Below are 15,445 nucleotides of genomic sequence, written 5' to 3' on the forward strand. Positions count from 1 at the left end.
CGAAATAAAAAAAGTAAAAATAAAATTGAAAGGAAAGCAAGAAGAGATAAGTTAATGCATAAGGATTAGATTGGGAAGGCGAAAATGGCAGCAGTCGCTACCTGCCTTGTGCTTCCCTGCAAGCCGAAAACCCTCTCTCACGTTGCCTCCAGCGTCAGATGCTGCACCGGAGCTCTTCCTCGCCGCTTTCCGGTCATCAAAACCCTAGCATTCTCTTCGAATCTTTCCTCCGTTGCTTTTCCCAATGGTAAGCAATCTATGATTTATCCTCTCTGCGTTCTCTCCATCTACTTCGATTGCTTGCTTGCGAACTGATTGTACTTTGAGTGTCAGGTGGAACTCCAATTAGGGCATTGGAGAAGCCGAAGCCAATGCGGAGATCAGTTGTCTGCGAGGCAGCGACAACTAAAAAGCCCGATTCAGCGTCGAAGAGGGCTCGCCAGGCCGAGAAGAGGCGCATCTATAACAAGGCGAAGAAATCCGAAGTCAAGACCCGGATGAGAAAGGTATCATGTTATCTAAAACCTTCTTTCAAGATTTCCGCTCGTATAATGGTCAAGTTTTTCCTTTGTTTTTAGTCAATATGGAGTTTTTGTGGCAGTTTTTCGGTCTCTCCAAAAGGGAATTTAAGTAATTGAACTCTTTCTCGTCAAAAACTTGGAATTCTTAACTGGTAAAAGGAACTTTTCGCGAGACATTTTGGGTATTGAACAGGGCTGAACTATTATTGATAGATATAATATATATTCTCCACTTATTACGTAACAATCTATCCACTACGTAGTGGTCAGAGACCAAATAACTGTCTATGACACCCCAACATCTTCAATCTCTCCAAGCCCCAAAGGAAAAAATATTGCGCAAATTCACTGATTTGTATTTTGCCTCATCCAAAAACCTGCGTGAGACCTTTACTACACAATTGTTGTGCAATAAGATGGATCCATCAATATTGAACGCGCACTCGTCATTGAATTTTCACAGCTTCTAAGTGTTATCTCCTCATTCTAAATCTTGAGCTGATATGGCTTGCATCGTAGTAGACTGTGCAACATAAACTTGATCCGCTTGATCATCTTAAAAATCTTCCCCTAACTTTTGCCTCTTTTTCCATGAAACTTTTTTGCTGCTTAGAAGCTAGCTCTTCTTTGTTTCCACAATGTTGAATCTAACACATCCCCACTTGAGAATGCACTCTACAGCACATAGAGCCCATTAAGTCTTACCTTTTAGACAATCAAAGCCATCTTATAGAATTTACACTCATTTATATATCTTGCAACATTAAGACCACTGAAGGATATTAGAATCTTCCTTATATATGATAAATATCTAAGTCCAAAATTTATTGTTTTTCAATCGCCAAAAAAGCATCATTATAATCAGACATTCAGACCAAAATACAACTATTTTTGCAGCTATTAAATTTCCCTCCTTATGTTTGCTTTTGCTCACTTTTCCTGAAGAATAATAAATTCCTCTTTATATGTCAGTTTTTCTTACAATAGAAATACATGATCTTGTTAAATTTGTTACAAGATTTAATCATGCCACAATTAGACGGGGACCCTTGCTCATAAGATCTCCTGCTAACTTGCAATAAATCTTCAATTGGTTCATCACCACCATTGAGCTTAGCAATTTATTCATTCTGAATTCTAATTATGTTTTGAAAATTTTCATTATTACAAAGAGTTGAAGTGCTAAGATAAGTAGAAATTATAACATTTATTATATTATTCATGTTAGCCACTTTATTTTTCAAAGATAATATGTTACCATGAGATTTTTAAATATCTAGCAAAGAGAATTATTTTCTTTCTTTGATGAATCAACAAGTTTCTTAAAAGACTTTGTTTATTCTTGTTAGAAAAATATTTTCTATCAATTTTTAAAACTCCAAAAATAATTTATTAAAACCATTAGAAAATTCTTCATATTAAATGCTCATCTCACTTTCAAAGCCCAAGTTGAGTTAGGTGCTTAAAGATTGCATGATGAGTGCCCTTCTCTTTCCATCTTCTCTTAAGCTGTGTAGAATAGTTTTTCAACTACTTTTGTGACTATTAGTAAAAAATAATGTCTATTTAGAAGACAGCTTTTTTCACAATTATTTCGAACTTTTGCCTTTAAAAATGCAGTTTCTGAAAAAAACATTTTAAAAATTGTTGCTAAGAAAGGAGCTTTTGAAAGAAAAATAGAAAAGATTAAACTGTCCTAAACAAAATCTTAATTGATCAGTGCAACATTGTTCTTTGGAACTTTTTTTGTTTTCCTTGTAATGTACTTTTCTTTGCCATTCTCTTCTTCTTCTCCTTTTTCTCATTGTTGGAGGGATATCATTGCATTCTTAAGCCTTTGGATGTTCTAATGAGAGCATCTAATATTTCTCCACCAATTTTATGTATAGAAATAAGTAATTCATCCGTAGATAAAACTTGGTGGAAATATGAAATTTCTATGATAATTAAATCATTTAATTCATTTTCACTAATACTAGATATGAAACTATAATAAGTAACATGCCATACTCTATCATTAACATCTCTTAAAAATTCAAGAATTTATTTTTTCATAGAATAAAATTTATCCTATAAAATAATGGAGGAAAATCATGAAAAGAACTATTAGACCAGATGAAACTAAATGAGTGTGGTATAGTTGGTTGGCTGTTTTTTTTTTTGGCGGTGGGTGGGAATGGGAGCTGAAACTGTCTTTTTTCAAAGTTAGTCATGATGTGATGCAATGGGGAGTTACACAAGAACTTTAAAAGAAAATTAAATATTAGCTCCACAATTATTTACTCATGCATCAAAGTCAAGCAAATTATAAGAAATTCGCGATGTTTAAATTGCTAGGCAAGAAAATACAAGAGAGAGCCAAGTCTTTTAAGCAATTGCAAAAGAAAACATAAAACAAAAGCTAGTAAATAGAATCCCACGATTAATACCACGTTGTTCACACTTTGAGGCCTTTAATGCTCTCTTCCTACGAAGACTAAGTTGAACGGCGGAAGATTGTCCAAGCTAGCATGGAGGTTGCCACTAAGATGGAAGCGCCACACTGTTCACACACGCTATTTTTGTTGTGTTTAAGATTTGCCAAAAAAATCACACGAAAGAGGAAAAAGAAGATTAACTTTGGCAGCGAGATAAAGAAGCGGACGAAATGGAATTCTATTACAGTTTTATTATATTGGGTGATTTACATACATATCATTCTATACTATTATGTTTACATATTTAATGTCTAAAATTTTAATATTACATACATACCACCCATAATTCATTTTCATATCAAATATAAGTGGTAGAAATGAAATATATGAAAAGTAGAAAGGAAATATGAGTGATATATTTGATATTAAAATAATATAGGGTGGTATTGGGGGGGGTAAAAAAAAATATATATATATATAGGGTGGTATGTATGTAATATTAAAATTTTGGGTGTTAGATATATAAATAAGATGGTATAAAATGATATATATGTAAATTTCTAAATTTTCTCATTATATTTTGGAGTAGAAAATGAGTTTTTGGGTTCCAGAAGTTCAAAGAAATTGATATCAAACTGTAGAAAATAAATTTGAGAATCTCACGAAATAAAAAAAGTAAAAATAAAATTGAAAGGAAAGCAAGAAGAGATAAGTTAATGCAGAAGGATTAGATTGGGAAGGCGAAAATGGCAGCAGTCGCTACCTGCCTTGTGCTTCCCTGCAAGCCGAAAACCCTCTCTCACGTTGCCTCCAGCGTCAGATGCTGCACCGGAGCTCTTCCTCGCCGCTTTCCGGTCATCAAAACCCTAGCATTCTCTTCGAATCTTTCCTCCGTTGCTTTTCCCAATGGTAAGCAATCTATGATTTATCCTCTCTGCGTTCTCTCCATCTACTTCGATTGCTTGCTTGCGAACTGATTGTACTTTGAGTGTCAGGTGGAACTCCAATTAGGGCATTGGAGAAGCCGAAGCCAATGCGGAGATCAGTTGTCTGCGAGGCAGCGACAACTAAAAAGCCCGATTCAGCGTCGAAGAGGGCTCGCCAGGCCGAGAAGAGGCGCATCTATAACAAGGCGAAGAAATCCGAAGTCAAGACCCGGATGAGAAAGGTATCATGTTATCTAAAACCTTCCTTCAAGATTTCCGCTCGTATAATGGTCAAGTTTTTCCTTTGTTTTTTTAGTCAATATGGAGTTTTTTTTGGCAGTTTTTCGGTCTCTCCAAAAGGGAATTTAAGTAATTGAACTCTTTCTCGTCAAAAAATTGGAATGCTTAACTAGTAAATGGAAGTTTTCGCGAGACATTTTGGGCATTGTTGAACAGAGCTGAACTGTTATAGATAGATAGCTGAACAATTATAGATAGATATATAGAAAATAATTTCTGCACTTATTACGTAACAATCTATCCATTGGAGGTTAATTTCCTATGTACCTACTTAGTAGTGTCTATGACACCCCAACATCTTCAATCTCTCCAAGCCCCTACGGGAAAAATATTGCGCAAATTCACTGATTTGTATTTTGCCTCATCAAAAAACCTGCGTCAGACCTTTACAACATAATTGTTGTGCAATAAGATGGATCCATCAATATTGAACGCACACTCGTCATTGAATTTTCACAGCTTCTAAGTGTTATATCCTCATTCTAAATCTTGAGCTTATATGGCTTGCATCGTGGTAGACTGTGCAACATAAACATGATCCGCTTGATCATCTCAAAAAATCTTCCCTTAATTTTTGCCTCTTTTTTCATGAAACTTCTTTGCTTCTTAGAAGCTAGCTCTTCTTTGCTTCCACAATTTTGAATCTAACACATCCCCACTTGACAATGCACTCTACAACACATAGAGCCCATTAAGTCTTACCTTTAAGATAATCAAAGCCATCTTATAGAATTTACAGTCATTTATATATCTTGCAACATTAAGACTACTGAAGGATATTAGAATCTTCCTTAGATATGGTAAATATCTTACTCCAGCCAACGAACTAGTCACACCTCCATTGTGTTCTCAACTTCATAATGGCAGAACTTATAGTCTTGCATACAAATACATTCCCCATACGCACATAGCCACCATAACTTGTGTCATTCAAAAAAAAAAAAAAAATCAAATTAAAATACATGAGAGTAGGATTAGTAAAGTCCAAAATTTATTGTTTTTCAATCACCAAAAACGCATCATTATAATCAGACATTCAGACCAAAATACAACTATTTTTGCAGCTATTAAATTTCCCTTCTTATGCTTGCTTTGCTTTCTTTTCCTTAAGAATAACAAATTCCTCTTTATATGTCATTCCTTCTTACAATAGAAATACATGATCTTGTTGAATTTGTTACAAAATTTAATCATGCTAGGATCTCCTGCTAACTTGCAATAAATCCTCAATCGGTTCGTCACCACCATTGAGCTTAGCAATTTATTCATTCAGAATTCTAATTATGTTTTGAAAATTTTCATTATTACAAAGAGTTGAAGCACTAAAATAAGAAGAAATTATGACATTTATTATATTTTTCATGTTAGCCACTTTATTTTTCAAAGATAATATGTTACCATGCGATTTTTGAATATCTAGCAAAGATAATCATTTTCTTTCTTTTATGAATCAACAAGTTTCTTAAAAGACTTTGTTTCATTCTTGTTAGAACAATATTTTCTATCAATTTTTAAAACTCCTAAAATAGTTTATTAAAACCATTAGTGAATTCTTCATATGAAATGCTGATAATATGTTACCATGCGGTTTTTGAATATCTAGCAAAGATAATCATTTTCTTTCTTTGATGAATCAACAAGTTTCTTAAAAGACTTTGTTTCATTCTTGTTATAACAATATTTTCTATCAATTTTTAACATTCCTAAAATAATTTATTAAAACCATTAGTGAATTCTTCATATGAAATGCTGATCTCACTTTCAAAGCCCAAGTTGAGTTAGGTGCTTAAAGATTGCATGAGGAGTGCCCTTCTCTTTCCATTCTTCTCTTAAGCTTTATTTAGACTACTTTTTCAACTAATTTTGTGACTATTAGTAAAAAATAATGTGTTTTTAGAATATAACTTTTTCACAATTACTTCAAACTTTTGCCTTTAAAAATGTTGTTTCTGAAAAAATATTTTTGAAATTGTGGTTAAGAAAGGAGGTTTTGAGAGAAAAATAGAAAAGCTTAAACTACCCCAAACAAAATCTTAATTTATCAGTGCAACAATGTTCTTTGGAATTTTTTTGTTTTCCTTGTAATGCACTTTTCTTTGCCTTTCTCTTTTTCTCCTTTTTCTCATTGTTAGAGGGATATAATTGAAAGAGCACTGAGCTTCAGGACCTATAAAGCAAAACCAGAGAAGAGAATGGAAGCAGGAAGAAGAAAGACATTGGGAACAAATGTCGTATTTCCCTTAACTGAAAGATGCTACAGTGATACATCTTTTATAATAGTATGCTAAATGATTAAAGGAGCTGCTGTAACCACCTTGCCAGACATCATGGCATACCAACTTACCGGTGGTAGCAAGTGTAGGTTAGAAATAATAATAACCTGTAAAAGTATAAAGTGATTTGGTTTAACATCCCCCCCGCAAGGTAACAATTCAGGAAGAATTGATTAGCTTGTCTCTCAATGCTGTGAACCTTGTGGCAGATAGAGTTTTAGTAAAGATATCGGCGAGCTGGTCTTGAGAAGAAATGTGGTGTACAATAAGTTGCTTCGCAGCAATGCAGTCGCGGATGAAGTGATAATCTACTTCAATATGCTTGGTTCGCGCATGGAAAACAGGGTTGTTTGCCAACGCAATGGTGGAGATGTTGTCACAGTAAACGGGTGTAGCAGCATCGAAAGAGATGTTAAAATCAGCTAGAAGACACCGTAGCCACATGAGTTCACTAGCAACAGCTGCCAATGCGTGATATTCAGCTTCGGTAGAGGAGTGAGCAACGGTTGGTTGCTTCTTAGCATGCCAAGAGAGAAGGTTAGAACCTAAGAATGTGCAGAAGCCTGTTACCGATCGGCGATCTACAGAATCCGCAGCCCAGTCCGAGTTTGTATAGGCAGTGAGATTGAGCTCAGATTTCTGAATAGGTAGAGTAAGGTGTTGCGTGCCTTTGAGATATCGCAGGACACGTTTCAGAAGCTGAAAGTGTCGATCGGAGGGATTGTGCATTTGTTGGCATAGATAATTTACTGCAAAAGAGAGATCCGATCTTGTAATAGTTAAATACTGCAGCGAGCCGACTAGCTTACGGTAGTAAGCGGGCTGAGAGAAGCTAGCGTCCGTTGGTAGAATAGCTGGGATTTTAGCAGGTAATGGGCTGAGCACTGGCTTGCTTTGTTGCATTCCCGCTTTAGTAAGAAGATCTGCTATGTATCTTGTCTGATTGAGGATGAACCCGGTAGGCAAGCTTTGAATGTGAATGCTAAGAAAGTGAGAAACAGGGTCAGATTTCTCATTCGTAAACGAACATTCAATGTGTCGATGAGCTGGTTCATGGCAGGTCGGTCATTGCCTGTAAGTAGAACATCATCTACATATACTAACACGTAGAGTGATATGGATTTAGTGCGGAGCATAAGCAACGAAGGGTCTTCTTTGGAAGACTGAAATCCATATTGTATGAGATAACTGGAGAAGGTAGAGAACCATTGGGCGGTGATTGCTTGAGGCCATAAATAGCTTTGTGAACTCTGCAGACCCGTAAGGGATGTTGAGGATCAACAGAACCCAATGGTTGTTTCATGAAGACTGGTTCTTGAAGTTTTCCATGTAAAAAGGCATTAGAGACATCCAAATGTAACACAGGCCACTGAAAATGTGCAGCAAGGATAAGGAGCAAACGAATTGTAGGAAACTTTGCTACCGGACTGAATGTGTCGGTATAATCAATACCAAATTCCTGTTTGTATCCTTGTGCAACAAGTCTTGCTTTATAGCGCTCAACTGTGCCATCCGGGTTTGCTTTTGTCTTGAATAACCATTTACATCATAGTACATTTTGTTCGGGAGATGGTTCTACAAGAGACCAAGTCCCTTGATTTTGAAGTGCCTGGAATTCAGTTTACATGGCAGCCCTCCAAATTGAAGATTTATTTGCTTCAGCAAAGGAAGTTGGAGGGGGCGAGTTTAGCTGATGTGATAAGTCCATCAGCACTTTTGGTTTTAAATGGCCACTTTGAAAACGAGTGAGCATAGGATGCTTAATGGGTAAAGTTAGAGATGGGGAAGTGGAGGTGCTATTGGTTGTACTGTTGGAATGTTGAGAAAGGGTAGGAGTTAAGGTTGGTGTGAGGTGTTGGGATGACACATGAGAGGATTCAGTGTCGGGAGAACTAGTATGAGTGGTTGAGGCTGGTACTAATGTAAGCGGAGATGAATTGTCATTTGTGGTAACAATGTCGTGAGTAGGTGCCGGTGAACATTTGAAGGGAAAATGATTTTCAAAGAAGGTAACGTGTCTCGAGACATAAACACGATTAGTTAAGGGATCGTAACATTTATATCCTTAGGACTCTTGGGCGTAGCCAAGGAAAACACATGCGACTGAGCGTGGTTGAAGTTTGTTTCGATGAGGAGGAGGGAGCCAGGGATAACATAAGCAGCCAAAGGTTCTAAGAGAATTATAATCTGGCCGAACTTTGTGAAGGGCTTGATAGGGTGAGACCTTTGGCGAGGCAGCTGTGGGTAGTCTATTAATAAGGTATGCAGCGGTTAGCAAGGTATCAACCCATAGTTTTGTGGGGATGTTGGCTTCGAACATGAGTGATCTCATTGTTTCGAGGAGGTGGCGATGTTTTCTCTCGGCTAAGCCATTTTGTTGGTGTGTGTAGGGACATGAGAGACGGTGAGCAATCCCAGAATTAATCAGAAATTGTTTGAATGGTTGGTTAATAAATTCACCTCCATTATCAGTTTGTAATTGCTTAATATTCGTTTGAAATTGAGTTTCAACAAGAAGTTTGAAATTCCGAAATACAGGGAGAACGTCAGATTTTAATTTTAAAGGGAATACCTAGGAAAAGCGTGTAAAATCATCAACTAGGAGAAGATAATATTTATAACATTGAGATGACAAAATTGGGGACGGTCCCCATACATCGGAATGTAGAAGTTCTAAACATTTCGTAGTTGTAGACTTAGATAAGCTAAAGGGAAGACGATGAAATTTAGCTCGAACACATGAGTCATAGTGATGCTTGGACGGGCTGGAAGGAGAAAATTTGAGGATGGCAGATAATCTGTGCTGAGTAGTTGGAGAGGGATGTCCAAGACGCCTGTGCCAGTGATTGAACTTAGATGGAGTAGTGAAGAGAGCAATAGGAGCAGTGTGTTGGCCGCTAGACTTAACTGAGAGAGGCAGATTAATAGGGTAGAGACCATGTTGATTGGGACCCTGAAGTAAAATTTGGTGCGTCTAGGAGTCCTTAAGAATGAAGCCAGATTTGTTGAAAACAATGTAGCATAGATTATCTTTGAGTAGACGAGAAACAGAGATGAGATTATGTGTTAGTTTGGGAACATGGAGTATATGTGGGAGCTGTAACTTATGACCAGGAGTTGGAAGAATGCCTTTTCCAGAATTCGCAATAGGCAGTTGGGAACCATCTCCAACTTGAACATTGGATGTACCGGTGTATGCCTGAACGGTTTGTAGCTGATTTGCGTCGACTATGAGGTGAGAGGTGGCACCCGTATCTAAGAATTATTCGCTAGAAGCCGATTTGTCCTCCTGAGCAATAAGCGCTCGTGGCGACTGTTTTGGAGAAATCTGCGCAGTACCAGCACGAGACAGCGGAGTTACCTGCTTTGCACAAATTTGACATACTACTGAGGGCATTTGTCGACGGCCAGTGCCCCGGGCAGAGGTGTGTCCTCCTCGAGGTGTAGAGGATCGCCCGCGTGAGGTACCACGAGGACGACCGCGAAAAGCAGCGAGCGCAAGTTATGTATCTGGAGAATGCAGGCTGGCTTGTTCTGGAAGAGATGTTAACCTCTTCATTGCAGAGAAGTGCATAAAGTTCATCCAAGCCGATGGGTTGAGCTCTGGTTCGGATAGCCGTTTTAAAGGCATTATATGATTGAGGTAGTCCATTGAGAGTGTAGAAGATGACATCTTCAGTCTCAATGGGCGCTCCAGCAGAGGCGATAACATCCACACGTTGTTTGATGTCAGACAGATACTGAAACATAGTTTTATCTTGTATTTTGAGATGATGTAGCTCGTTTTTGAGATGGAGTAGACGCGAGCGTGTAGAGGCTTGTAGGCGATGTTCCAGCGTATGCCAAATGTCAGTGCAGGTTGAGAAATTGAGCACATACGGCAGTAACGACCGAGAAATGGAGCAAAACAAAGCAGCAACCAACTTTTGATCTACTAAATGCCAGGAGAGATATTCGGGGTTCACTGAGAAGGAATCTGCCGAAAGATGTTTGGGAGGCAGACGTATAGAACCGTCGAGGTATCCAGTATAGCCATTTGCGCCAAATATTTTTAAAACCTGGGATTGCCAAATGGGATAATTTGAGGCAACAAGCTGTACATTGAGTACAAACTTGATATTCGACATAAGGAATTTTAGCTGTGGTGGGACAACCGGGACGGTGGTGGGAGCAGGGGGAGCGGTGGTGGGCGTCATCGGCTCAGCTGCCGTGGATGATGCTTCGGTATTGGCCATGAAGTTAGCTTTGGATGGCGAGCGAAAGCGTTAGGGAATAACCTGCTCTGATACCATGAAAGAGCACCGAGCTTCAGGACCTGTAAAGCAAAACCATAGAAGAGAATGGAAGCAGGAAGAAGAAAGACATTGGGAACAAATGTCGTATTTCCCTTAACTGAAAGATGCTACAGTGATACATCTTTTATAATAGTATGCTAAATGATTAAAGGAGCTGCTCTAACCACCTTGCCAGACATCATGGCAGACCAACTTACCGGTGGCAGCAAGTGCAGGTTAGAAATAATAATAACCTGTAAAAGTATAAAGTGATTTGGTTTAACAATAATTGCGTTCTTAAGCTTTTGGATATTCTAATGAGAGCATCTAATATTTCTCCACCAATTTTATGTATAGAAATAAGTAATTCATCCGTAGATAAAACTTGGTGGAAATATGAAATTTTTATGATAGTTAAATCATTTAATTCATTTTCACTAATACTAGATATGAAACTATAATAAGTAACATGCCATACTCTATAATTAACATCTCTTAAAAATTCAAGAATTTATTTTTTCATAGAATAAATTTTATCCTATAAAATAATGGAAGAAAATCATGAAAAGAACTATTAGACCAGATAAAACTAAATGAGTGTGGTATAGTTGGTTGGTTGTTTTTTTTTTCAAAGTTATTCACCTCAACTCCATTGTTTTACTTTGCAATTTACACTTCATGATTATTTTCTTCTATTTAAATTTTTCTTAAAAGCCCTCATCTTATAATTTATTAAAAATTTTACTTTAAACTCGAATTATGGCCTGATTGCCTTTTTTCTTACTACATTTAAGTTGATCATGATATTTAGACTTCTTTTCTAAGTTTCTCTCATATTCTCTATTTTATATATCTTATCTTCTTCTTTCTTTAGTTATTGAGATTTATTTGGTTTTGTTTTTCTGCTGCTTAACTTATAAAGAGATAATTTTGAGTTATATGTCTAGAAAATCATCATTTTGGCACATGCACCTCTTATGACTTTATTAACAAAAAGGCCAACTTATGGAGCACCCTTCTTTGTATCAATGGCCATATAAATAGGCTCCAAAGAAAATAAAGTGCAAAAGTCTAAAATGCCCCTTGGGGCTACAAAAGCAACTACTACCCTCAGGGGTAAAATGGGAAACTACGAAAATAAAAGCATAATATGAAAACTGATGGTACAAGTAAAATCAAAAATAAAGGCTAGCAATCATGGTCGTCGATCTCCGTGGTCGTCTCTGATAGACGCGCCGAAATCTCCTATCGATGACCTCATCAAGTCACCTCAACACCACTGTTTTACTTTGCAATTTACACTTCATGATTATTTTCTTCTATTTAAAATTATCTTAAAATCCCTCACCTTATAATTTTTTAAAAATATTATTTTAAACTCTAATTATGGCCTTATTGTCTTTTTTCTTACTACATTTATGGTGATCATGATATTTAGACTTCTTTTCTAAGTTTCTCTCATTTTCTCTATTTTATATATCTTATCTTCTTCTTTCTTTAGTTATTGAGATTTATTTGGTTTTGTTTTTCTGCTGCTTAACTTATAAAGAGATAATTTTGAGTTATATGTCTAGAAAATCATCATTTTGGCACATGCACCTCTTATGACTTTATTAACAAAAAGGCCAACTTATGGAGCACCCTTCTTTGTATGAGTATTATAATTTTATTTTATACAAGAAAATATAAACACAATAACAGTGTAATTGTACCAAATCAAGCATGACCTACTCCACAGATCTTCAAAGGTTGTACTTTCGACTTTACAAACGATCCTCTTTGTGAGGTTAGCTTGTACAATTTGCCGGTTAGTTTTGAAAAAAAAACACCTTTTTTTGTTTTCTCTACGGTCATCTGAATAGCAATCCTCTTCTTTTGTCACTTTATCATGAGCTTTTTATTTGTTTCTTTGCATTAAAACAAAATCTTTCCAATTGTCTGCATCATTTTTTATCGTTAGTTATTTAGCTCAAAGGCTAATTCTTGAGCATCAAGGAAAAACTGCCATCTCGATCATCATCAAGTAGATTCTTCTCAAATCTATTTGCCTGTCTTTATTATGCCTGAAAGACATTTTAATCATATAATAATCTTCTTCTTATGCCCAATTAGATTAGAACCTTCAGTTATAGCTCAGAGCCTCAAACTTCTGTATCTTTTTAGCCTGGTACTACCATGTGGTCCTTCTTAAGACGTATAGTGAGTTTTTTTTTTAATTTTTTTATTGCATCGAATGTTCTATACTCTTTCATTTTCCTATAATTTCCTTAGGAATCTTAGTTGCTTGTACTAAATTGCATATAATGCGATAATGAAACACAAGATTATATAACGGTTAATTGTAATTGATGGCAGCTCTTACTAGTTTCATATATATTCTTCTAGTTTATAAAATGTTTCTTTCCTATCTATACTATCCTGCTGATTATTTATACATCCAATGTAGGCCTTCGAAGAGCTTGATCTTCTAAAAAAGAAGACAGATGCCAAAGCTGAGGAAATCCGTTCAGTTGAAGAACTGATTGCGAAGGCTTATTCAGCAATTGACAAAGCAGTAAAATCAGGCACTTTGCATAAGAACACTGGAGCACACAGGAAGTCACGCCTTGCAAGGAGGAAGAAGACCGTTGAAATCCACCATGGTTGGTACATTCCTGCTGTTACTGCTTGAATGCTACGAACATTACTTTGGCATTGTTAATCTTTGTGTTTATTTATAAATTATCTCTTCTGTATGAGTTTAAATGTGCACCTAGCTAAGTTGATATCTTAGTTAATTTGAGTGTAGTGATTTTCTTTCCTGAAAAAATTTATTGTCATATTCCTATTGGAAATGATTATTGGCTTTCTTGGTACCGCTGTTGTAGGGGTGTCAATATTTGACACGACCCGAAAACCTGACTCGACCCGACCCGAAAATTTTAGGTTAGGGTCAACCCGAACCTGAAATGGGTCGGGTTCGGGTTCAACATTTCGACTCGTTTCAAAAATCGTGTCGGGTTAACCCTTTGACCCGAAATTGACTCGATTTTGACCCAGCAACCTGAGACTGACCCGAAAAAGAGGAGATAGACCCATTTTTTACCCGAAAAAGAGGAGATAGACCCGTTTTTTTACCCGAAAATTAGCAATTTTTCGTTGGAAACGGATCATTCGGGTCGTGTCGGGTTGACTCGGACTCGAAGTGGGTCGGGTTCGGGTCAGGAAAATTGACCCGTTTTCAAAAATGGGTCGGGTTCGGGTTGACCCGAATAGTGCCGGGTCAGTTTCGGGTTCGACCCGAAACCGACCCGTGACCTGAAGTTGACACCCCCTGCTGTTGTATGATTGAATGGAAAGTGACTTAAATGTTTGATACTAATTTTGGGTCTGCTTGGTACAACTTTTTCGTTATTTTGTTATTATTTTTTCAGACAATTATAACTTTATTTGACTATTGCTTTTTTGCTTTTTTCTCACTCTTTTTAAAAACTTTTTATGGTGGGAACTTGCTTTTTACAACAAGAGTATCCAAAGTTTCGTTTGGGACAATTTTTTTACTGCTTTATACATCAACTCTTTGGTACAAAAAAATGTTTTGAATTATAAATTTTTATATGAAAAAACTGCTTTAGAATGCAGTAAGAAAGTTATCCCAAACGAAGCCTAAGTTGTTTTACACTCAATAAGTTCATAATCAACTTTATAAAAAGCTGCAGCTATTTCAAATAGGCGCTTCATCTTTTCACTAAACTTCAAAGTTAGAACATTATTCATGGTAACACCTGAAATCTAGGTATTGTGGATTAGAATAAGCTTTATCGATATCAAATATTCATTGTTTCTAAATTTCCTGTTATGTTTCTCAACGTTGGGAGTTGGGATATAAGTTAATTTTGGATTGCTAAATCAATCTCAACTTCCATAATCTGTAAGTGTTTGATTATGATTAATGATTTAATATAATCACTAGAGGATATTTTTGGGTTGGATGCCATGTAATTATTTTTATAGTTGCCTAAATTCTCTATGTAGCCAAAGGATCACTTGCATGCATTGATTAATCGTTAAATTATAAAGCTCTACCCTAAGAAGAAAACAAGCCATGCAAATTTAATCTATATATATATTCAACTATCAAAGGTATTTGATATTTTGCGAATTATTTTATTAAAAAAGTTTTGATATTTTATTGCATTTTTAAATGCCATATATATATATATATTTTAAATATCAAAAAGCTAATTGTGCTACTATATCATTAAAATTATATTTTTCATAATTAAATTAAAATAAAATATATATTAACAGGACATGAAAAAAAGCAGAATATTTTAAAAATTATTAAATTAAATTAAATTAGAGATAAATATAATATAAATTCTTTTATTTATAACACCAATCTGAAAATAAATTTAAAACTTTGAATAAGCATTCTAATAAAAAATATATTAAAACATATTAACATATTTTTGTCATCAATTTAAAATTTTTTCTATTTTTAATTAATGAATTTTCTTTCTATTTTCATTCTTTTCACTCTTGGTGTTCTTATTAGATTTCACCTCCTGAATGTGCAAAGCTTTTACATAGCCAAAATCAGTAAGAGCCTTTGGAATTTGTTAATTCCAAACAAAATATTGGGATTTATAATCAGAAAAAAAAAAAAAACAGCTGAACATCTTTAAATTTCCTCGCCACTATTTAAATGCATACAAAACATTCTACACATTGAGTTGTACATATAATATACAT

General features: G+C 35.8%; 1 protein-coding gene across 2 annotated transcripts; it reads left to right on the top strand.

The window, feature by feature from the left end:
- The first annotated feature begins 38 nt into the window (after window positions 1-38).
- Window positions 39-13,545, top strand: LOC110112290 (30S ribosomal protein S20, chloroplastic). Of its 2 annotated transcripts, none has more exons than XM_020844461.2 (3): window positions 39-247; window positions 334-506; window positions 13,158-13,545. In XM_020844461.2, the coding sequence occupies exons 1-3, from the start codon at window positions 85-87 to the stop codon at window positions 13,380-13,382; spliced, it is 561 nt and encodes a 186-aa protein (XP_020700120.1). In that variant the 5' UTR covers window positions 39-84; the 3' UTR covers window positions 13,383-13,545. The 2 variants fall into 2 exon arrangements, with proteins under 2 accessions (XP_020700120.1, XP_020700119.1); XM_020844460.2 differs by lacking the exons at window positions 39-247; window positions 334-506 and adding exons at window positions 3,634-3,847; window positions 3,934-4,106.
- The last annotated feature ends 1,900 nt before the right edge of the window (window positions 13,546-15,445 follow it).

The sequence above is a fragment of the Dendrobium catenatum genome, unplaced genomic scaffold, assembly GCF_001605985.2.
Source record: "Dendrobium catenatum unplaced genomic scaffold, ASM160598v2 fragScaff_scaffold_8, whole genome shotgun sequence".
Lineage (NCBI taxonomy): Eukaryota > Viridiplantae > Streptophyta > Magnoliopsida > Asparagales > Orchidaceae > Dendrobium > Dendrobium catenatum.

Excerpts from the sequence above, each read along its gene's own strand:
- LOC110112290 (XM_020844461.2), top strand. The coding sequence starts at position 85 with ATGGCAGCAGTCGCTACCTGCCTTGTGCTTCCCTGCAAGCCGAAAACC. Across the intron at positions 248-333 it reads CTCCGTTGCTTTTCCCAATG|GTGGAACTCCAATTAGGGCA; the intron begins GTAAGCAATCTA and ends TTTGAGTGTCAG. Across the intron at positions 507-13,157 it reads TCAAGACCCGGATGAGAAAG|GCCTTCGAAGAGCTTGATCT; the intron begins GTATCATGTTAT and ends CATCCAATGTAG.